Source organism: Hyperolius riggenbachi, chromosome 6, assembly GCF_040937935.1.
Source record: "Hyperolius riggenbachi isolate aHypRig1 chromosome 6, aHypRig1.pri, whole genome shotgun sequence".
Taxonomy (NCBI): domain Eukaryota; kingdom Metazoa; phylum Chordata; class Amphibia; order Anura; family Hyperoliidae; genus Hyperolius; species Hyperolius riggenbachi.
Window position 1 is genome coordinate 219,336,710 of NC_090651.1, and position 24,838 is coordinate 219,361,547.

At 41.8% G+C, this 24,838-nt stretch overlaps 1 protein-coding gene across 1 annotated transcript in view; it reads right to left on the bottom strand.

Moving 5' to 3' along the window:
• The window catches only part of TAS1R1 (taste 1 receptor member 1), a 127,783-nt gene that overhangs the window by 27,932 nt on the left and 75,013 nt on the right, over window positions 1-24,838 (bottom strand). The window contains exons 2-3 of the mRNA XM_068242153.1: window positions 18,884-19,187; window positions 3,265-3,999 (exon numbers count right to left, since the gene is read on the bottom strand). Coding sequence (XP_068098254.1) covers window positions 3,265-3,999; window positions 18,884-19,147 — 999 coding nt within the window. The 5' untranslated portion in view covers window positions 19,148-19,187. The remainder of the gene's footprint in view (window positions 1-3,264; window positions 4,000-18,883; window positions 19,188-24,838) is intronic.

Here is a 24,838-nt window from a genome sequence, read left to right on the forward strand (position 1 = left end):
CACACTGCTGCTCCATATGCTGTACACACACTGCTGCTCCATGCTCTGTACACACACTGCTGCCCCATGCTCTGTACACAGGCTGCTGCTCCATGCTCTGTACACACACTGCTGCCCCATGCTCTGTACACACACTGCTGCTCCATGCTCTGTACACACACTGCTGCTCCATCCAAAGTCAAATGTGGCTGGGAAAGAAAGTGCAGGCAGTAGCACGGTGTTGTGAGCTGCAGGATGCCTGCAGATATTCTGGTGTCTCAACTTATGCCTGTACCCAGACACTGCACCGGACCTGGTCTGAGGGGGGATTCTGGGCAGCTGTAATCCCCCCTGCATTTGCCGATGCTTCCCCTCTGGTGTTATACCGTATGTGCGCTCACCAGATTGACTTTCACAGACCAGCATGGATCACTTTGAGGTACTGTTCAGCATTGACTTAGTTTAAATCCAAGCCATGGCATTTGAAAGTACAAGATGTTAACAATATGTCTGCTTCCATGAATCAGGAAGTTGAAACAGTCCAGATTTAGTTTAAGATTTGTATCAGCTGTAACAAAGAAATGTTTTTTGTTTGAAGGTTATTATGCTGTTATTATTGTATTATATTAACCACTTTACCCCCACGCATATGCATTTCTCCGTCCCTTTTTCCATCCTTTCACCACCAGGAACAGAGAAATGCGTACTTTCCGCGCTCCCGCCGCTGCCCGCGCTCCCGCTCGCTCTAGCGCGCACTCCCGCTCATAAACACGCCGCTGGCCGCTCACCCGGAGATCAATGAACGGGAAAATACATTCCCGTTCGTTGATCTAAGCCCCGCAATGATCCGCTGCTTTTCCGATAAGCAGCGCGATCATTGTGAAAAAAAAAACGTTGCCAGCCTCCTAGTACTTCCTGCAAGCGTCCGGAAGGACGCTTGAAGGTCGCATTAAACAAAAAGTTAATGTTGCCATCTTGTGGCCAAATAGTAAAACTACACCCTAAAGCATTTTTCACATACAAATAAATTAGTTTTACACAAAAAATTAACTCCTTACCCCCCACACTCCCCAATTTATTTTTTTTGTAAATAAAATAAAAAAAAATGAATTACAATTAAAAAAAAATACATAAATAGTTACCTTAGGGACTGAACTTTTTAAATATTTATGTCAAGAGGGTATAACACTGTTACTTTATAAACTATGGGCTTGTAATTAGGGATAGATGCAAAACTGAAAAAAATGCACCTTTATTTCCAATTAAAATATTGGCGCCAAACATTGTGATAGGGACATGATTTAAACGGTTTTATAACCGGGACAAATGGGCAAATACATTTCAAGGGTTTTAATTACAGTAGCATGCATTATTTAAAAACTATAAAGGCCAAAAACTGAAAAATAATAATTTTTTTCCCACATTTTTTTCCTATTTTCCCATTAAAACACATTTAGAATAAAATAATTCTTGGCAAAATGTCCCACCTAAAGAAAGCCTAATTGGTGGCAAAAAAAAAAACAAGATATAGTTCATTTCATTGTGATAAGTAATGATAAAGTTATAGATGAATGAATGGAAGGCGCGCTGAAAGGTGAAAATTGCTCTGGTGGTCAAGGGGTAAAACCCCTCAGTGGTGAAGTGGTTAAAAGTTAAATTATATCTTTTAGGCCCTGTTCACAGTGGTCAGTTGCATTGCAGGAACATTCTGCATGTCAACTCACTGCCCATACTATTCTATGAAGCTGTTCACAGTAACGGATCGCGTTATTCTAACTCACTGCATGCAGGCTTTGTATTAAAGTATATGGCCAGTCTCGATTGCAGTTCACGGTCATTATAATGTGTGCATTATGCAACTGACCACTGTGAACCTAGCTTTAGAGCAGAGAAAAAGTTCTGAGTTCAGGTCCGCATTGAAAGGGAAGAAGGCTGGGGGTTCAATTTTAATGTTTGCCATAAGCGCCATTTCATCAAGATACGCCTCTGGTGGCTGCAGCTCTGCAGAGTCCGACAGGAGAAAAGCACTATACAAAGGTTAGACTTATTATTATTATTATTATTATTATGAAATATGAACAATTAAATAATAAAATATGGAAATAACAATAATAATCATAATGATAATGCATATTAACTGTTCTTTTAAAATAGTTGTATCATGTCAAAATAAGAAAAAATGCAATTTTTTCCAAAATGTATCTTTTCATTTCACTTAAATGTATGCATTTAAGTGATATCATACACACTTTATGTATACATTATACCTATTTAATAGAATATATTTTACATTAATTAAGCATATGTTGTAAAAAAAATGCAGTTTCTGCAAAATAAAACAGTAAACTACCTGCCATTCCCATTTATAGATCCTCAGTGACCAACAGCTTCTGCTCACACCAAACCAGCCTGAAACATTCCCTCTTTAGTCACATGGGTGTGAAGGCGAAAGAAAGATTTCTCTGTCGTTAGAGTAATGCCCTCTTTCTAGCGAAAAATCGTTTGAGCGATCAGAAATTCTGATCGGATTGGTTGTAAATAATCTACGTTGATGGGCACAATCGATTATAAAAATAGTCGTCCGTTTGGATTTTCGTCAAACCAAAATTTGTATTTTCTTGTTGGCTGTGATAGATAGGAAACAAAGATTGGTTTGTTGATGGTGTAGTGAATGATTTTTCTTCCAATCAGCATTATCTGATCACTCGAACGATTTTTTGCTAGAAATTGGACCGTTAGTGGCCACCTTTAGGGTACAAACACACTATCAATTTTGATTTGCCAATTTTACCACTTCCATATATTATGAGTGCAAACAGATTTTGAATACTATGAAGAGGTCAAGCTTAAGTAAGCTCTTATTCTACAAGTAGGTGGTAAAATTGGCCAAGTGACTGGCCAATCAAAAGTGGATGTGTGTATGCACCCTTACACATGGCTTGAAACTGACTATGAGGGAGTGAGCAGGCACAAGGAGATTACTGAGGATTTAATAAGGAACTATGAATCTGTGCAGCAAATCATTTCCTTTTTTAATTGTTCAAGAATCGCTATGTTTGTGAACTTTTTATGCATAATTCATAGAACACAGTGTTCTAACAAATGCATATACAAAAACTGTGTTTGAACTTGGACTTTAACACATGGCATTAAATATTGGGTACCAAAAAAACCCTGTCTGTCCTTTAAAAAAAACTGATACCAAGATTAGGGTGGGTAAACGACATGAAAGCTATAGAAGTTGTCATACAACTAAATAATACTGATATTAGTGAAGTTCCTTACCTGCCATGGATAGTATGTTTTGTTGCTGCATTGCCCAGAGTCACAGTCCAGTAGTTGGTTTAAGCCATGCGCTATGGCATACATAGCCGAGTAGACATTAAAAGAGGACGACATGTCAGACTGGCTAGGGGAAGACATGTTCTGCAGAGTGAACGATTGGCAGGTGGAACATACTTGGTTACAGGCATACTTGCCTTTACTTTTCAGTGATCTGACATAGTCTGTCTCAAACTGGAGGAGTTTGGGGAAATAAGTTTGTCCCACTGCGACTCCTAACACTGACCCAATTCTGCTAATATTTGTCAGCCCAGCAGTTAATGGGTCCATTGACCAGCTTTCGCTCCCAACCCAAACATAGTTTGTAAGATTGGCAATGATGACTTCTTGAAAAAGGATCCTGGCATTGAAATAAGATGAGAATACCACAACCACCTTGGCTCCGGTCTGGATAATATCAGAGATCATTTTTTTGACAGTTGTTGTGTCTGTGCTTAAAGGGACCAGTCCCTGGTATGCTACACAAATTCCATAACTGGCTGCCAAGTTCATCAAGTCCTGTAAACCTTGTGTGCCATAGACATCGTTACTGCCAACCATGGCCACCCAAGTCCAATGAAACCTCTTAAGCAAGTTTATGATGACTTCCACCTGGAGCTTGTCACTAGGGATGGTGCGCAGGAAAGACGGGTATATCTGCTTATTGCTCAGCAGCTCGTGGGTGGCCGAGTAACTTATCTAAAAACAAGAAATGCATATCATTATTTTATTTAGCATTGTTTAGTTTATGACAGTGTCACTGCTGCACTGCTGCACAGTGAACAAGGTCAGTTATATCCTTGTCCCAGGACTTACCTTTCTCTCATTCCATCTCTTTTTAGGTATGTACTCTACCCAGACCTGACATCCAGTGCCGGAGCTACCATAGGTAAAAATGGGCAAATGCCCCAGGGCCCCAGAGCTTGTAGGGGCCCCCAAGGTGTCCCTGCCCATCTTAACTGTTGCTCCCCAGGGAATCTGCACAGTCTGTTAAGTTGGGAGGTGATTGGGGGAGGGTCAGCAGCCAGCTCAGGGGCCCTGGAGGGAAATTTGGCTGCAACAAAGGGCCTCTAATGGCGCTTTTTGGTCGGGGGGGTCTCTGTTGGTGGGCCCCCAGGCTAAGGCCCGGTTCACATTAGCGGTCGCCGTCCGGAATCGCCGTGCCGGAGCCGGACCGCATGCAGAACGGACGGAACGGACGCACGGCATAGCAATGAAAGCCTATGCGTCCGTTCACATGCGTCAGTTTCGTCCGGACCGGATCCGGACTCCGGCATAAGACCCAACATGCGCTATTTTTTAGTCCGGCTCCTCCGGCAGCCGTATCCGGAGCGGAGCCGGACTGCACCATCCGGCCAATACAAACCAATGAGAACCGGAGAGCGCACAACACACTGGCTAAAAATCCAGGAGTTCTACCCCACTTCCTATGCGTATTGAAGCGGCGATTTTGGATGGGGACACATGGGCAAGCATTTTGGAGTGGAGCAGCAGTGATTTTAAACGTGCTGGAGATGTTGGCAGTATGTCGGAGGTGGAGGTGAGTGCTAAACAGCGGAGGGCCTGATTCCACAGGTCCACCTTCTGCTGACCTCCCAGACCCCAACATCTTTATTCTATTTCTACTATCTTTTGCCAAACGGATCCGGATCGCATCCTGATGAACACCTGATGCAACCTGACCGGATGCGGATCGGATCCGGATCAGAACCGTACGGTTCCGATCCGGATCCGGTCCGGATCCGGTCAGGTCATCCGGTCCGTTTGGCAGAGAACCGCAAGTGTGAACCAGGCCTAATTTTGCCCTAGGGCCCAATTGTTACTTGAACCGGCCCTGCTGACATCAACCCTCTGAACCTTCCATTCTCCCATGCTCTGTCTGCCTGCATTCACTTTACCGTGCGCTCCATTCAGCTCCAACCAGGTCACACTATGTGAGTTGTGTTGTGCTGTTTTGTCTTCTCATTTATTTCTATGGGCATGTTCACATCTCTGCATTATAGCAGATCTCATTATGCTAACATGCTGTCTATATTGTGTTTCTGCATAATAATTGATCATGCAATGGAATAATGTACACATTTTTTTACATTCAGAGTTTGTGTTGCATTAATTATGCCTGCATTGTAGAGTGGGCATTTTGTAACGCACACATGCTCTTATTCAATTCACTTTATTCCTAAGTTTTCTCCTAGGAGATGCATTTCCATCTTCTGTTTAACAAAAAAAGCAAAAAAAAAACATTTTTAACACTTTGCAAAAGAATTTGGAAAAAGTACCAAATGTACGTTAAAATGTACGTTAAAAAAAAGTATTTACAAAATTATTCTGAGTATTTTCTTGCTTGCTGGTGACTTAAAATGCACTTTATTGATAAGGTGTGAAAAAATGGCCTAGGACAGGACTTCCGGTTCCGGCGCCGTGGGAGATGGAAGCTTAGGCTGAGAGCTCCGTCCCGCTCGCTTTAACAACCTGTCCCCCGCAGCTGAATTAATAGAGAACATTGGCAATCCCATGTCGGAACCACAAGAGAACCAAACTATGGACCGCTACGTCCTCCGGGCATCACGATATAAGACAGCACCGAAGCCTCCCAGAACAGGCTCTAAGGCGACCGCACCCAAGATGGCGGCGAGTGCAACGTCTGAACCAGACAACGAGATCTCAGACCCAGAGCCTGAAACACACTCGGCTTTCCAGCAAACGATTGACTACAACTCGCTGGCAATGGAGGTAGTCAAACTTTTAAAACCGGAGCTGACTGCAACCATTACGGAAGTAATTGAGAGACAGCTAAGGGGCATTCAAGATGAGATATCCTCGCAGACGGTCAGAATCCAACAGGCCGAGACCCGGATTAGCTCACTGGAGGACAAGGCGGAGGAAACTTCAAAACTGGCTCATCACACTAACGCAAGGCAAGTGATTATTTTCGATAAACTCGATGATCTAGAAAACCGCTCCCGCCGGAATAATCTCAGGATAATAGGGATTCCGAAATCGGTTAAACCCGCGGACTTAGCGTACATTTGTTCAAATGAGATTCCAAGGGCCTTGGGCCTGGACACTATGTTTAAAGTGGAAAGGGCACATCGTATAGGCCCTCTGCGTACAGAGAGGAAATCACCTCGCCCTACAATCGCACGTTATCTGGACTACTCGGAGAAGGTTCTCATAATGCAGGCTTACAGGAAACAGAAAGAGCTGGTGATTAATAACCAAAGATTACTACTCTTCGCTGACTACTCGGCTGAAGTTAATAGAGTCCGCAAATCCTTTAATCCGGTTTGTCAAGCCTTGATACGCCGCAAACTTAAATTCGCATTGAATTATCCAGCTACACTGGTAATTTACCAAGACGAGGGAAAGCCTGTAGCGTTTACATCCCCTTCTGAGGCCCAGAGATACCTGGACACTCCTCTGTCGCCAAGACATACGTCTCCTGATGTTTCTTCTGACCGAAGGCGATCCCAGGAGAATAAGTCGCCAACACCCTCCCCGGAGAAAACAAGAGACCTGATCCAGAGCCAAGACTCTTCAACATGGGATGAGTAACTATTGCCTAGTGCGTTCTTAAGAAAAAGATCTGCCATAATGGACCTTTTACTAGGGGGGACAGAAGTTAACAAAGCCGATACGTTTACTTTTAATCTTTTCTTTATTCCGGCTACTTGTTATATCTATAAAGATGCAGATTTTACTCGGTAGCTGGAGTATATAAGTATTAGATAACTCATGATGACTGTTTCTATATAGCGGGTGGGATAATGCTACACAGCCTAGCATGCTTCTGGGAGCTCTACGCAGGCCTGGACGCGAGGGCGATCCCTGAAAAAGGACACCATGCGGGACTCTTTCTTATTTTCCATTTATTAGCGCTGCAGTTCTCATTATATTATGGCTTACTGATGTTAATTAGTGCTTGCCCGTACACTGTAGATAACACTCCTGCGGAAAAAAGGAAGTCAGAAGGTAATTTTAGGGTGCATCGGGAAACTAAAGAATGGAGTACAGCATGGGGGATGAGAGATTTAGGAGCCCCTGGATTTCCCCGGCTCTTCGAAAAGATAGGATCTTTTTCCCTTGGTTTTGACCTGACAGGGTTAGAGACGAAGGGAAAACAAAAGTTAGTGATATTATTATTTTCTTTTGGTTTTGTTTTTGTTACTTTTCATATTAATGTTTTTTTTATGTTAGGGTTTATTAGATATAGGAATGCCTGTTCTCTCTCTTCCACCCCTACAGCTGAAGCGGCTGGTAAATCTCAGTTCCTCTCAAACTCTAAAAGTACACCTACTGCTGCTGGGACAGTGGGTGTCCTACTCATGCAATTTTATAAGTCATGTGAGAATTTCTCCAAACTAATTTGGTATAGCTGATAATTACCACGTGGAATGTTAGAGGCCTAAGGACCCCACAGAAAAGATCACAAATCTTGCGACACCTGGGTAAACTAAAGGTCGATATAGCAGTCTTGCAGGAGTCACATCTTAGATCTCATGAGCTAGAGTTGATGTCTAAAATGTGGGTACGCCAGGTGATAGGTGCTCCAGCGCAAGGGAGAAAGGCTGGTGTTCTAATACTGATTGGGAAATCTTTCATGGGCCAGATTACCTCCATTGAAGTTGATAAAAAAGATGGCAGATGGGTTAGAGTTGAATTCAGGGAAGGATTAACCAATGTAGTGCTCTGGGGTATATATGCCCCGAATAGCTTTTTCAGAAGGCTGGCTGTAGATGTGATGTCCAAAGCTGATCATGCTAAATGCCTAATTTTAGGGGATTTTAATGCGGTTGTGTCCCCGGCAGAAGATAGACAAACCCATAACTCCAAAAATCATAGACCTAATCCCCAAGACGGCTCATTAGATTTATTTCTAACAACAACAGCCTTAATCGATGGATGGCGCCACTTGCACCCCCTAGACAGAGACTTTACATATTTTTCTCATGTACACTCCTCTCATTCTCGTATTGACCTAATACTATCCTCACAAAACTTAGTTACCTCCCTACAGCAGATAGAAATAAAAGCAATGGTCATATCAGACCATGCACCTGTAGTAGCAAAACTACATCTCAGCCCTAGGAAGGAAGCAGGTACATGGCACTTCCCATCTTTTCTTTATAAGGACGAACAATTCTCTAAAGATCTAATCTTGTGGTGGAGAGATTATACATTTAACAACAAACAACATCTATCTCAGCCAATCCTTTTTTGGGAAACGGCTAAGGCAGTATTGAGGGGACAAATTATTGCTTATTCTGCAGCGTATAGGAAAAAAATTCTAGAGCACTACATGTCTTCTAGTGTAAAAGCAAGACAATCATATCAATTATACATCAAGGACCCATCTGATCTCAACAGAGACAAGTGGGTTTGAGATAAAAAAAACTGTGATATATACCTAGAACGATACGACTCAATTTATAGATCTTCAGGTTCTGCAAGGTTTTTCAGGTGGGGAAATAAGTCTGGAAAATTGCTGGCTAATATGACAAGGGCTAGATTCACACCGGCGGTAGTCCCACAACTGAGAAATTCTAAAGGTACTATAGTACAAAAACCAAATGATATTGCCGGTATCTTTTATGATTTCTATAAAAATCTTTATACCTCCCACCCAAGATCTATCGAGGCTCAGAAGGAATTCCTGGGAAGAATTAACCTCCCCTTAATTTCTGAGGAAAACTTGGAGTTCTTACTCACACTGGGAGAAGTAAATAATGTCATAAAAAATCTAAAATTGGGAAAAGCTCCAGGGCCCGATGGCTTATCTCCAGAATTCTACAAGATTCTGAAGACTGAAATGGGAGAGAAGTTGACTACTCTATACAATCATATCTACAAAAAACATAGCCTCCCCCCTACGGCTGATGAAGCGTTTATCAAACTCCTCCCTAAACCGGGAAAAGATGCTTTAGACCCAGCATCATTCAGGCCTATTTCTCTATTAAATATAGATTTTAAGATAATCTCAAAGATACTGGCTGACAGGTTAGCAGATTTTTTACCATCTCTGATCAGTGACTCACAAGTTGGCTTTGTGAAAGAACGTACTGCAGTAACAAACATCAGAAAGGCATTGCTGCTTCTGGAGAACCACAGGCTGGGACGGGGGGCCAGGCTGTCGGAGGCCTTCTTGGCCCTTGATGCTGAGAAGGCCTTCGACAGCATAGAGTGGTCATGGTTGATGCAGTCCTTGGGAAGGTTTGGATTCCAGGGGAATTTTATGTCCTATATAGAACTCATGCATACTAATCCTCGAGCTAGGGTAGTTATTCCAGGGGTCATGGGCTCATCTTTTGTGCTGGGGAGGGGAGTGCGGCAGGGATGTCCTTTATCACCATTACTATTTAACTTAGCACTGGAACCCCTGTCGCGCTCTCTTCTTCAGCTCGGGATATTTGAGGGAATATCTATAGGAAAAACTAGACTTTCCTCCATGCTTTTTGCTGATGATATCTTGCTCTGTATGTCAGACCCTGAGAGGGATATTCAAAAGACTATGGCCTCAATTCACTAAGCTTTATCAAACACTTTATCAAATGTTTGATAATTTACCTGATGGGTAAAATCTAATTTTGAATTCACTATGGTGTTCTAGATTTATTGAACGTTTTATCGATAAAACATTCGATAAATATATAACACCTCAGTGAATTCAAAATTAGATTTTACCCATGAGGTAAATTATCAAACGTTTGATAAAGTGTTTGAGAAAGCTTAGTGAATTGAGGCCTATGTCTCATATTGAGGACTTTGGCTCTTGCTCTGGGTTTTCAATAAACTCACATAAAAGTGACCTCCTGTTCTTCTCTAGTAAAGAAGCTAAAAGGCAACACCCTCAGATACTGAATCTGGGCATTCGCCATAATCAGTCTTTTATTACATATTTGGGGATCAAACTCCCTAGACAGACAGATCGATAACTTAAACTATACTCCCTTAATACAACAAATTATAAAAGAACTCCAGGGATGGGAAAAATTAATTTTATCCTTATCAGGAAGGATACATCTGATTAAGATGTTCAGTGTAGCTAGGCTCTTATATCCCCTTCAGACAATACCCATTCTTTTAAAACATAAAGATGTAGCTCGACTGGAATCGGCTTTTACAAAGTTTCTATGGAGGTCGAGGAAACCCAGAATAGCCCTAACAAAATTAAAAGAAACTATCCCCCAATTAGGACTTAATTTCCCAGACATTCGTTCTTATAATCTCTCGGCGCTATTTAGAGATATTAGGGACTGGGTAGGAGACACCTCCTTTTATACACCAACACAGATGGAAAAAGAGATAGTGACCCCATATTCCTTCTTAGGGATTCTTCATACTCCCTTGAGCAAGTTACCCAAACAAATTAAGAATAACATACTGATAAGAGACACACTTATAGCATGGAGGGAATCTAGAAAACGATATAACCTCTCAGCCTATCTCTCCCCATTAGCTCCTTTAAAAGGGAATCCTGGTTTCCCGTCTGGGGACATGCATGCGGTTTACGATCTTTGGGCAAACATGGGAATACATTCAGTGGGAGATTTCTTAGATCAAGAAGCCAGGGTTATCTCCTGGGAGAAGGCCCTGTTGACTAAGGAAATCCTCTCAAACCATGGTTTTTACTATGGTCAATTGAGAGGATATATTATACAAAGGTCTGGAGGGACAGGGAAGGTCAGATCCCATGCAGGCTTCAGTAATTTGATAAGCAATCTAAAATACAAACAATCTCTGTCGTGGATTTATACTCAATTTAGGGAATCCCAGCCAAAGAAGAAAAATATCTACCAACAAATCCATAAATGGGCTGATCTGCTCGAAATCCCCAGAGATAAAATGCCAGATCTTCTTAAGGAAGGTTGGCTTGCAGTTAGAACAGCTATCGTGGGAGAAGAATGGAGGGAAATATACCTTAAAACAGTGTTTAGGGCCTATATCCCCATACAAGGTCCATATCAACATGCTGGACAGGAAACATTAACAGTATGCCCCAAATGTGGAAATTTAACACCTGACTTAAATCATATGTTATGGCTTTGCACTGCAATCCAGGGATTCTGGAAGGATGCATTGGCCTTCTCCCAGGAGATCTCCCGAAAAACAAGGGCAATAGATCCACTCCTCTGTCATTTCCATACTATCGACAGACCTCTGAATGAAGACACTCCCCCAATCATGAGATGGGAACATCTACTTCTTCTGGCAGCCCAAAAAGTTGTCATGAGGAAATGGTTAGAGCCCAATGCTCCCTCAATAGGGGAATTAAGACAAATTCTCACACAAATTCTGCATCTGGAGAGACTGTCAATGGAAATGACAAAGTCAATATCAATCTCAAGGTTTTTTAAGACCTGGCAACCCTACATTGAGCACTCATTCACGAGAAACCAAATTGTTACTCTAATGAAAACTTTTGAGGATACAACATGGTATCTTAAGGGCAAGATTGGAGGTTATCTAGGCCGATTGGAAATATAACCAATGAGAGGAACAGAAAGGTTCCTATTTTCCATAATCTATACACTAAGTGGTATCATTCTACCTCTATCAAGGTAGAAGGAAAGGGGGAAGAAAGACAGGAGTTTTATTATTTTATGTTAATTTTGAGTTCGAGTTTAATTTTATTTTACTTCTTCCTCGATAGAGAATACTAAAATATTATATGTATTAGGCCATAAGTCATAGACCTGAATTATGTTATACTAGAAGGTTGAAAGATAGCAAGACAGCAAGAAAATATTCTATGGGTAGGTTATGAAGCCCTCGCCAAGCCGAGGGACCTGCTTATAATTGGTTTATAACATAGGTGTGATACAGTTATGTAGTAAATGATGTATGTTTAATATTCATAATTGTACTTTCCATATTTCTATTCTTGAAACAGTTGCTTGTAATTCCATAATTGTTCTGATACTGATATTGAATTTTCTGGTATGTATATTCCCCTTGCTGTCTCAAATAAAAAGAAGTTTAAAAAAAATAAATGGCCTAGGACAAAACTTAGGAGAAAATGGAATGGAATATATGTGGCCTTTATTCATTACATTTTTCTCCTAATCCGAATCTGATTTGATTATTGTAATCGTATCAGGTGATCGCCGATGCCACAAAGAGCATGTCCAATCAATGAGGCAACCAATTTCGGGCCATAATTGGTCACATATATCGATTGGACATGCTGCAAGATGTAGAACCAACAAGCTTGATCGTGTACATGGTGGTAACGGTGTGCGATATCAAGATGAGCAGTGAATGTGACGGAATCCCCGGTGCTGCCCCTCAATGCAAAATATGCCCTGTTCTGTGACACTTCTTGTGTGCTGCTCCATCGTCCCTCCTCCTTCCTGCATAGTAACAGAATGTGTTGCTAGCCTAGAGGCTAGTGACTTCTCTGAACAACCTCGGCCCTGCACTGTCACGTGAGAGATCAAGTCCTGATCTCTGCTCGGCGACAGTCCTCATACCTGTGTATGAGGCTTAACAGTTTCCTGCAGTAACTGTTTACAGCTTTTTAGTTGCAAAATATAATTTTGCCAGCAGTGTTCAGATATTTGCATATAACAAAACTGTACATATTAAAAAAAAAATGTCAATTTGTAAGGAAGGAGTTTCAACACAAGAGGGCACTGTTGTTCTTCTCCGGCACCAAAGAGGACTGGCTGATGCTGTACAAGTGTAGTTTCTGGTTGCTAGAGACTCAATGTTAAAAATAGGCCTAGCTAAAAAAAAACAATACTATATTCCACACTGTATACTTGCCTTAAACTGTGTATTAATATGAAATACAGTAATTAAAAACAAATTAAAACAATGGACAGACTTGACATAATGTAACAGAGGTTTATTACTGTATATAAAAAGCAGATTTATGCATCCTACAAGGCCAGAATTTTTTTTCCCTGGTTCCTTGAGACTTCTGGATAACTGGGGTTTTACTGTATGTTGTTGTTATTATTGTTAGCGTGTACTTATGTAGTACTGAAATGTCATGCAGGGTTTTACAAAGCAACCAAATGGAGTAGAGCAGCACTCAAATGACAAGAGTAAGTGTGCACAGGACTTCAGCCCTGTACCAAGGGGACTTAGCAAGCACTTCACCAAAGAGGGTGCAGCACAACTTAATTAGAAATAACTAATGCTAGGTACACAGGCTGCAATTGTCTGACAGATTTACTTTAATTTATTCCACGCAGCCAGGCTGTTTTCATTTGTGCAAAGGAGTATCCAGATAGCTGATGGTGATCCAGAATAGGATTGATGTGGCTTTGTAAAATGTATCAGCTATAGCTTCACTATAAATTAGTGGGACTTGTAGCTAACTATCCCTCAGAGAAGCTCACAGTCAAATTCCTACTATAGTCTAAAACAGGGCTTCCCAGCCCTGTCCTCGAGTACCACCAACACAGTACGTCTTGCAGGACACTGCACATATGCAGGTGAGGTAATTAGTGTCTCAGCAGAGCTGATTAATTACCTCTGTGGATTTCTTTCAAAATATGCAACATTGTTGGCACTTGAGGACAGAGTTGGGAAGTCATGGTCCAAAGCCTCATACAGACAGTAGTGAAAACTTTACTGAAATAATGATTCTGTGCCATTTTGGTCAAGAATGCAAGCTGCTCACGTTTGCTGCCCATCATCCCTCATCGTCTCTCCATTGAACAGTTCATGCTGCTTGGCTATCCCTAAACATCGTGTCTGTACAGCACCCTTTCCCCCAATGTGCCACCTTAACAATCTTTTCACAACCTTTGACAAGTTTTGGAGGGAGGGAATTAATATAATGAACAGTATGTTTTTTTGGATGTGGGAGGAAACCCATGCAAAACAAAGGAGACCATACAGATAGTGCTCTGGCAGAGATTTGAACATGGAACTCTGGTGATGCAAGGGCAGGGTGCTGTCCACTATGCCCAGAACTGTATTTAGGGATTTTGCTACTTATTTCCACTAACAGAAAAATGTGCATAATAGACACAGATTTTAAGTGAAACAAATAACAGGTATAGATTAAAAGTATGTGATCAAAACTTATTTTCTGTAGTCACTGTTGAAATGTGCCAACCTTACTGTACCCATGCAGTACACCTCAAATATTACTGGTTCACTGCCCCTCATAGGTTATAGTGTCACATACAGAACATCAGTGAGGTAGCCTTCAAGCTAGAGTGACCCTTCGAATTCAATCAGAATTGTATATGTTCTGCCTTAAAAAGTACTTTCAGAATACTTCTCAGAATGGTCATCTACCGGTAAGCCACTGTCTTCTGTTCTTTGTGTCAGAAAAGGAAAATATCAAGCCATAAAGATTATGTAAGAAGATAAACAGGTAATCTTCAATGCCTGATTAAGTGGAAGAGTTTTGCTCGTAAACAGAACTCAAGAAAACTGCAACACAGCACCCATGCTCCTATACTCCTGAAGGCATTCTAGAATGTGTATCAAGATGATGCTGACTCCTGGGACCATCTGGCAGGTACTGTTAAAGTGGGGTAATGTTATAGCATCATCCTTTTCCCTGGCAATGCTGGCATTCTCATCCTGAGCCAGTCCTGGGCATCTTCTGGGATGGCGCAGACACTATCCTCCTGCTTCTCTGTCAGATGCACTCCTTAGCCACATGAGAAAAAAATAACAGTGTACTGGTTAAGGGCTCTGACTCTGACACTAGAGACCAGGGTTTGAATCTCGGCTCTTCCTATTCAGTAAGCTAGCACCTATTCAGTAAGCAGACCTTGGGCAAGACTACCTAACACTGCTACTGCCTATAAAGCACGTCCTAGTGGCTGCAGCTCTGGCACTTTGAGTCTACTGGGAGAAAAGCATGATATAAATGTTCTATGCCTTGTGTCTAGTAATGTAGCACACAAGTGCTCTTGTCTAGCTGGCTGGGTTATGGCCATAGCACTGGCATATAAGCTAGGGTTATTTGAACCCTGGCTAAATAGTGTTCAATGCTTTTTGCTACACAGCTTCAGCTTGTCAGTCATGACATCTTTTTGCGCCTTGACCTTGCCTAGCTTTGCTTTAGTCAGCCTGCCAGTCAGTCCAGTTACCCTGTCCTGCCAGTCAGTCTTGTTCTTTCTTATGGCCTGCTTTAGTTATCTGGTCATGTCAGTTTATCTATTCTGAGGCTTCAATTCATCAAGCATTACCGCATAAAATAATGCTGAAAACAGCTGACTTTACCGAACACTTAAGAAAATGTCAATTCATGAAAGCAGTTACCGCATGCAAAGCTGAAATTACCGAGCAGTGAGGTAAATTACCGACTTGTGCGGTAAATACCTCAACACATCAGTAAATGTCAATTCATCAAGGTTACAGCAGGCGGTAAAACACAGAATCATGTGTGGTGATTACCTCCAGCTCTCCTCTGTCGTAAACTAGCTTTAAATCCCTTCCGTGTGGATGTCCCCATGGTTGACAGCAGGGAGCCAATAGAAACAGCCCGTCTCCTGCAAGTGCCTCTGATAGGTTGCGCAGGCTTCTCGGTTGGAACAAGCTTTTAGACCTGCCGGGCAGCGAGCAGAGAAAACGGAACAGAAGAGGCTTCCTCGGAGCCCTTCGGCAATTAACCCTGTAGGTCCCTGTTTGAACATGCAAAGGAGCAAGTGGGGAAATCACCAAGCATGGCATGTGTAATGTATTCAGAAAGTTAATCTAAGCTGTGGCAATTAAATAAAATGTTAAGAAAGACTAATGGATTTATTTGCAGGCATCAACAAGCCGTGGTCGGTCAGGCAGCGATCCATGCAAGTCAGGCGCAATCGGTTGATAATAGTAAATTTTTGGAGTGCCTAGCAGGAGCTGGGCAAAAAAAAGAAAGAAAGACTAATGGACAGATTCAGAACAGCAGAGGCAGTATAACAAACAGTATATATGTTACGGCCAGAATGCGGCCGTTTCACTGCGGCCAATGTTAGAAATGAATGTATTCCTGGCGCTGACTGTTCCTCGGTTCTGGCTATCTCCCCCCCCCCCCCCCCCCCCACCACATATTTCCCTCTGAACATACACATGTACCCAGCGTCGTTCATCACTGCAGGGAGTCGTTCTGTTGATTCCTGCAGAGCGGGTGCTGGCAGAAGCAATGCCTGCAGCCTTCCCGCCCTGCTTTCCTGCAGCCACGAATGACTCTGAGTGCATGTGTGTCCCCGGCTGTCAAAGGGAAATAGGAGGGAGGCAGGAGGAGTAGCCAGAGCAGAGGAGCACAGCGCCTCCAGAAAATTGGACGGCTTCTGCAGGGAGGAGAGGATGGTGCACAGCAGGTGAAGGTATAGAGGACACGGCAGCGGGGAGCGATGTGATGCCAGGAATGGAGTTCTTGAGCCTCCAGAAATCGGACAGCTTCTGCAGGGAGGAGAGGATGGTGCACAGCGGGTGGAGGGATAAAGAAGACACGGCGCCGGGGAGCGATGCGCTGCCAGGAATGCACTTATTTCTCACATTGGCCGCAGTGAGATGGCCTCTTCGCATTTCGGCCGGCCAGAACCCGAAGTGGCCAGACTTCGGGTTCTGGCCATAACATATATAACAAATGTGTACATCTAAAGGGATGCCGGAATGCCTCTATTGTAATGTCCTTGCTGCAGCTTGTAACAACACAGAGACACTCCACGTTGCTTTGCTGTTACCAAAGAAGATTTTGTGAATTGAAGCATAGTAGCTCGGTAAATTATCAAACTTCTACCCCAGCTATAAAAATATTGATGAATTAGCAAAAAAAATCTAAAATACCGAATGCAGTATTTTCCCAACTTGTTTTTTTTTTTATCGAACAGCCCTTGATGAATTGAAGCCAGAGCCTGCTATTCCAGTCCCTGTCCTGCCAGCTCAGTTAGCAACTTTTCAACCCTGTCCCTTTTCTGTAAGCCTAGCAGTCCAGTCCACATCTTTGATCCTGTTCTGCTGGCCCACCAGTGCAGTTTAGACTCCAGCCCACCAGTTACCTTCACTCCTGCTAAGCCTTTCTTGGCTTGCAACCTAGGACTTGCCAATTATCTTTCCTTTTATCCAAGTCCCCTTTTTCGCCCTTTCCACACTGCAAGGTTTACCTTCCTGCGTTTCTCATCAATGGCTGTGGTAATACGTACCGGGGGACATGACATGGTGGCCACTGCAAGAACGCAGTCTACTACAAGTAGCAGCCCATTGCTCCTGATGGGATGCTGTGGTGCATCTATAGAAGATTCCCCTTCTCTGCACTGCCCACTTGAATACATAGACCTGCAGATTAGCGACTACCATTACTGGTAAGACAAAACAGTCCAATTTACCTACAGCAGACTTGCTATATAGGAAAGCCACATAAGAAAAAAGACAACAGAGACCTATGGACATGGCCTCAATTCACTAAGCTTTATCAAACACTTTACCGATTGTTTGATAATTTACCTCATAGTTAAAATCTAATTTTGAATTCACAAAGGTGTTATAGATTTATTGAATGTTTTATTGATAAAACATTTGATAAATCTATAACATCTTAGTGAATTCAAAATTCGATTTTACCCATGAGATAAATTATCAAAAGTTTGGTAAAGTGTTTGATAAAGCTTAGTGAATTGAGGCCATTGTGACAACTTGATGGGAGAGATTGAGTGAAGCATTGCAGGCAATTCTACAGATATGCTGAGGATTAGCTAATTTGAGAATATAGTGAATGACTGTTTTCATGGATCCATCCCATTGCCAGGGAGTGTTTGAATCAGTTAATTCTTGGTGGCTATTTACAATATACAGAACAATTAATTTTGGTGAGTTGGTAATTTGTTGAGTAAATGACATGAAATGTTTCTGTAATTTACTACTGTTTGGAGTGCTACCATTTCTGGGCTGGGTGGTCAACAAGACACACATACAAAAGGTTTATAAGAAAAGTCCCTGGTTCGAATCCCAGCCAGGGCACTATCTGCAAAGAGTTTGTATGTTCTCTCCGTGTCTGCGTGGGTTTCCTCCGGGCACTCCGGTTTCCTCCCGCATTCCAAAAACATACGGATAAGTTAAGTGGCTCCCCCTAAAAAATTGGCCCTAGACTATAGTACTTACACTACATAATATAGACATATGGCAATGGTAGGGATTAGATTGTGAGCTCCTTTGAGGGACAGTTAGTGACAAGATATATATATATACATTGTACAGCGCTGCGTAATATGTCGGCGCTATATAAATACTAAATAATAATAATAATAAAAAAGGCTGCCCATGCAGCCAGGGAGAGTTTCTTTGTAAAATGGGGTCCTGGGCAGAAATGAATGTTGAGCTCCTCACATTTTAGTACTGCACTGATAGCGAAATTATTGTTACCTCTGAAAATCCTTACTTGAGGGGGCTCTAAGGAAATTGGGGTCTTGGGTAATTATGGAAGCACAGTGGAAAGCCTTAAATTAACCTTCAGAAATCTTAATATGCTTTGCTTGTAGCCTGAAGATATCTCAATTTAACTGTTTACGTCAAATTGAAATACCATAGTTACTTGATTTTAAACAAATTCTCTGCAAAGAAGCATGGTCAATATGCACATTCCTAATTCTCTAGCTCTAGTGTGCTGATGATAGAGATTAAATCTTACCTGAGGTATCAGAAATTTGCCCATAACACTTGCTGTAACAAAAGCAAAAGAACTGCTGGATGGACCAATCAGAGCAATGGCTTTGGGTCTGTAGTTAGTGAAGTTGTTCTGCATCTTTATATAGGACTGACCACACTGGTAGAGAATCTTCAGACTTCCATAAATGTTGGACGTGTCTGAGCATGTGTCGTATATCTCATAGCCCAGGGTGATATTTGGAAGCAAGATACTGGAGTTATTGATCTCCTCCGTGGCCATCCTCATGGCCTGGAATAAGTGATAGGCCACACTGTTGAATGAATACCTGAAAATACAGTAACTTTATGAAGTCAACTGATTATATAAAACATAAAATATCAATGTAACACATTTTACTGAGCCTTGGCGAAATCCATGTGTTTGGCCAAACTTCCGGGTTAGAAACACAGCCATAAGCCACACCATCTCATATCACTGTTACTCTTCCTACTACCCTTGCACCACTTCTTCCTGAACCTCACCCCTCTTGTCATTGCCACACTGTCATGAAATATGTTAGCACACAGAGAGAATCTGATTATTGGTGATCTGCAGTATCACCAAGAATGCAGATATATACCCGATTATTGGTGATCTGCAGAATCACCGATAATACCGATATATAGCTAACCTCTGGGCACAACAACAAAGGCAACACAATAAAGACAGTAAAATAACAGAAGTGTGGAAATATCCACCTCACAGTAATTCCTCAGAGGTGTGGTTACCTCTGAATGGGAACCCTGTGAGTGAGATCCTCTAACCAGGCTGAGTGAGGAATCTCGACCCCTAGCAGTAATCGTCTGCTTAGGGCAGGCGTCTCGGAAAGGCAAGCCTCAGAGATAACCCTCCAGTGGGAGACGTTCCACTGAAGGGAGAAGGGTCAGACAGACAAGGGTTCCGCAACAGAGATGACGGCAACAGTACAGGAGCAGAAGACAGAAGAGTAATCGGTAAACGGGCAGAGGTCGGCAACAAGGATCAGATAGGCAAAGGCACAAGATCAGCAAGAGATAGAGTAGTCAGGGATAGCCAGAGTCAAAACACAGATCAATATACAATAATATTCCTAAGCTAAGGTGTGAAATCCTTAGTATCAACACCAGGGCACTGCACTAAGGTCTGAGCGCTAACACAAACAGTGTATTCACGACAGCAGACAACTTGCTACTGACAGGCAAGCTGTATATGTAGCTAGAGAGCTACTCAGCGCCGCCCCAGAGCCCCAACCAATCAGGACACCTCCTGAGGTCAGCTGACTAGTGAGTCAGCTGAGCCTCCTACGTAGGAGGTAAAAGTCCTGCCTCCTCGCGCGCGCGTGCGGCCCTTTGCCTCTGAGAAGTGGAGAGGCCAGGGTCCGCGTCCGCTTGCGGAGAGCATTCCGCCTGCCGCCATGCAAGGCCCGCCGCCGTGTCGCTAGTCGCGGCAGCGGTGTCCCCTGCAGAGTGTGCCGGCTGCTCCGCACGAGTGACGGAGTGAGCCGGCTGGGAAGCTGAGACCGCCGCCATGCTGCCCAGCGCGGCGGCGGCGGTTGCGCTAGTTCTTACACACACCACCTGGTCACCTTATAGTCAGATTCTTGTATGCATTCTCTAACTTAAAGACTTAAAGAGGAACTGTCGCAAAAATCTTAACATTTAAAACACATATACAAATAAGAAGTACATTTCTCCCAGATTAAAATGAGCCATAAAGTACTTCTCTCCTATGTTGCTGTCACTCACAGTAGGTAGTAGAAATATGACATTACCAACAGGTTTTGGGCTAGTCCATCTCTCCATAGGGGATTCTCAGCATGGCCTGTATTCTTTATAAAGACATTCCCTGAAAAAGATTTATACAAAGATGCTGGCCAGCCTCCCTGCTCGCTGTACTCTATTTTGGCAGTTGGACGGAGCAACTGTCATTCAGTAAGTGCTTTTAAAAATAAAGACAACCCTGAGAACCCCCTATGAGAAGATGGGCTAGTCCAAAATCTGTCGGTAATGACAGATTTCTACTTCTTATTGTAAGTGACAGCAACATAGGAGAAAAGTAATTTATGGCTCATTTTACTCTGGGAGAAATCTACTTCTTATTTGTATGTGTTGTAAGTTTTAAGATTTTCAGGACAGTGCCTCTTTAAACTTTAACTTAAAGCTTCTAAATAGTAAGGCTTCAGTAGAAATCCATTCAGCCATTAATCTCTCAACTTGTTTGCTCAACAGAGATTTTCCATCTTTCCCAATAACCATTGTACAAGATAAACTGTCTGAAATTGATTGAAAACGAATACACTGAGCACGTTGGGGGGCAATATATTTGATTCAATCAAAGTCGATGTGTGTATTGCCAGCCTTAATAAGTCTACTAAATAATTAATCATTAACACATGTTATTGGCAGTTACACCTAAAAGAGGTTTGATGAGCGCAAGCAACGCAGAGAGGAAGGAGTTAAAGAGACTCCGTAACAAAAATTGCATCCTGTTTTTTATCATCCTACAAGTTCCAAAAGCTATTCTAATGTGTTCTGGCTTACTGCAGCACGTTCTACTATCACCATCTCTGTAATAAATCAACTTATCTCTCTCTTGTCAGACTTGTCAGCCTGTGTCTGGAAGGCTGCCAAGTTCCTCAGTGTTGTGGTTCTGTGATGCATCTCCCCCCTCCAGGCCCCTCTCTGCACACTGCCTGTGTATTATTTAGATTAGGGAAGCTTCTCTCTTCTCTCTTATCTTTTACAAGCTGGATAAATCCTCCTCTGAGCTGGCTGGGCTTTCACATACTGAGGAATTACATACAGGCACAGCTGTCTGCACTCTGCAGGAAGAAACAGCCTGACACTTCAGTGGAAGATAGCTGCAGGGGGAAAGAAACACACACATGATCTCTTGAGATTCAAAAGGAAGGATGTATACAACCTGCTTGTGTATGAATGTATTTTCTATGTGTGGACATACTGTACATCAACCTACTTCCTGTTTTGGTGGCCATTTTGTTTGATTATAAACAAACTTTTTAAAACTGTTTTTAACCACTTTTAATGCGGCGAGGAGCGTCGAAATTGTGACAGAGGGTAATAGGAGATGTCCCCTAACGCACTGGTATGTTTACTTTTGTGCGATTTTAACAATACAGATTCTCTTTAATAAACCATGTGGTTTAAGTCCAGGAATAGGGAAAATTTGATGGATATGATAAATCTGTCTAATTCTAACTGGATGGAAACCAAGGGGTTGATTCACAAAAGAGTGCTAAGTGATAGCACGACCGTGCTATGCAGTTAACACGCGAAGTGCTGCGTGCGCAAAGTCTTACGCCCGCGCGATAACTAATGTTTCCGCCCGATAACGTAGATATTTGCGCATAAAAGTGCGGCAATTCGTGTGCTGCACGTGTGCAAATGTGCGGCACTTTGCGTGTTAACTGTATAGCACGGTCGTGCTATCAGTTAGCACTATTTGTGAATCAACCCCCAGGGATGATTTCAAATGTCACTGGGAAGTGTTGCAGACGGACCCCTAAAATTACTAAGATTTTTGGATCACATTTACTAATCAGACGGTGTGATTTATCAAATTACTTGTCCCTGCCAAAAACATTGTACTGCCAAAACAAGTGGAAATTGAAGACTATTACTGGGAATACACGGCTCGATTCTGAGCGATTTAGATGGCTCGATAGATAATTTCCGACATGTCCGATCTCCCGCCCGATCGTTTCCACATTGAGGACAATGGAAAAAGATAAGAAAAATGAGCGGAAGATAAGAGAATCGCCTGCGGAATCGAGCGGAGAATAGATCAAGCAGGAGAATCGAACGACAAAATCAAGCCGTGTATGCCCAGCATTAGATCAGTGAGTATGTAGCAGACATCAGAAAAAGCAATGATAATGACAGCATAATACTTAAACAATCTCACACAACTTTTATCAGAACTAAACTATCCAAATAGGATTACAAGCTAAATACAGAGATATTCAGCTTGCCTTTATTAAAAACTGTGGCCTTTTTTGTTTTCTTTTTTTGCTCACAAATGTTCAATTACATTTGCACTTTAACCACTTTACCACTGAGGGGTTTTTCCCCTCGTGCACTTCAGCAATTTTCATCTTTCAGCGCTCACAACAAAATGATCTGTATCTTCTTTATTTTGCCACCAATTAGGCTTTCTTTGGGTGGTATGTTTTACTAAGAATTATTTTATGCTAAATGCATTTTAACGGGAATAATAAGAAAAGAATGGGGGAAAAAAATCATTATTTGTCAGTTTTCTGCCATTATAGTAAATAATACATGCTACTGTAATTAAAGCCCTCCTATTTTATTTGCCCATTTGTCCAGGTTATTACAAAATGTAATATACTTTCCTAGTACAATGTATGGTGCCAATATTTAATTTGGAAATAAAGGTGCATTTTTTCAGTTTTGCATCCATCACTATTTACAAGCCCATGTTTTCAAAAATAGATAAATATACCCTCTTGACATACATATTAAAAAAAAGTTCAGTCCCTAATGTAACTGTTTATGTATTATTTTATTTTATTGTCATTTTTTATGCAAAAGTTTTATTTGGGTAACAATGGGAACGTGTGGGAGGTAAGGGGTTAATTTTAATTGCATGTGTATGTCATTTATGTACAGTAGGTGTAATTTTACTATTAGGTAAAAAAAGGTTTGATCATTTTTGAAGAGACGGGCCGATATTAAATTAAGGGTTTCTTTCTAGGTGATATTTTCCCACCTTGTCAATATAAGGACCTTTTAAACCACAAGCAAACAAGAAAATACTTAAAATAATTTTTATAGTACTTTTTTACTTACTTTTTTTAATTCTTCTTTAAGTGCAGTGTTGAAGTTATTATAAAGAGAAGGTGAGAGTTTATATCCTAGAAGAAAACTCATCAGCAAAAGTTAATTCCCCCCCCCCCTTACTGAGCATAATCCTATGTAATAATTCCCCTGTGTCTCTGCATCCCCTGTCCCTGTGTCCGTGCGTTTGCGCATGCGCGCTGACATGCGGCAGTGGCAGCGGTGACAGACCTAGAGCCCGTTTTTAAACAGGCTTAGGTCAACTAGTGTAGACATAACAAGCAAGATAGAGCTCATTTGTGGAACATAACTCTTATATTCGGGAGAAGTAATAGTAGAAACATACACTGGTAAGTGCATTACTTTTAAGAGGTAGATAGTGTTACATTTTTTAAAATGCTCATTAAGATCATGTTGATGTTAAGACATGAAGATAAGTAAGTTTGTTTCTCACCTGTCGCAGTAGGAGATCTGTGGCGTGGTAACTATTGAAGTGGTTGCTTTATTGTACATGAACAATCCTCCTATGATGTAATCTCCAGGAGTACTAAATTCTGTCTTATCATTGACTTCTTGGCAGCCAAGAGTGATACAGAATTGGAGAGCAAAAATGAAATGGTAATCCAATACCTTTATTACCACCATACTGTCACCAGTTGAAGAGGTAGGTGCAAAGCAAGGAAGCTAAAGTACATAGAGAATTCTTAGATGCGTATTTGTTTTCCATAGATGTCAGTCACTCAGTAGTATAAATACATGCTACATCCCTCCACAGGATCAGCATAGCATGATTTGTATAGAGAGCGCCTCCATCTGTTGTAGCAACCAAAGGATTATGAAACAGGAAATTTTAAGTGTGAAGATAATTGTATTCAAATAAGGGTATCCCGAACAGGCATTTAAGTTTTACATAGATCAAAGGCTAAAAAAAAGTCAAAACATGACGGCAGAACAGAGATAGTCATATTCAAATACACCTAGCTTCACTGTCTACTAAAGATTTTCTTTTTCTGAATGGAAAACACAACTCATGGCTGCTATGTCCATAGTGTGCAAACAGCACAATCCGCATTATGTATGGAACACATAAACTAAGAAGAGGGAAGCCTTTGAGTCCTTTAGAGGCTTCCCAAGCTATCCT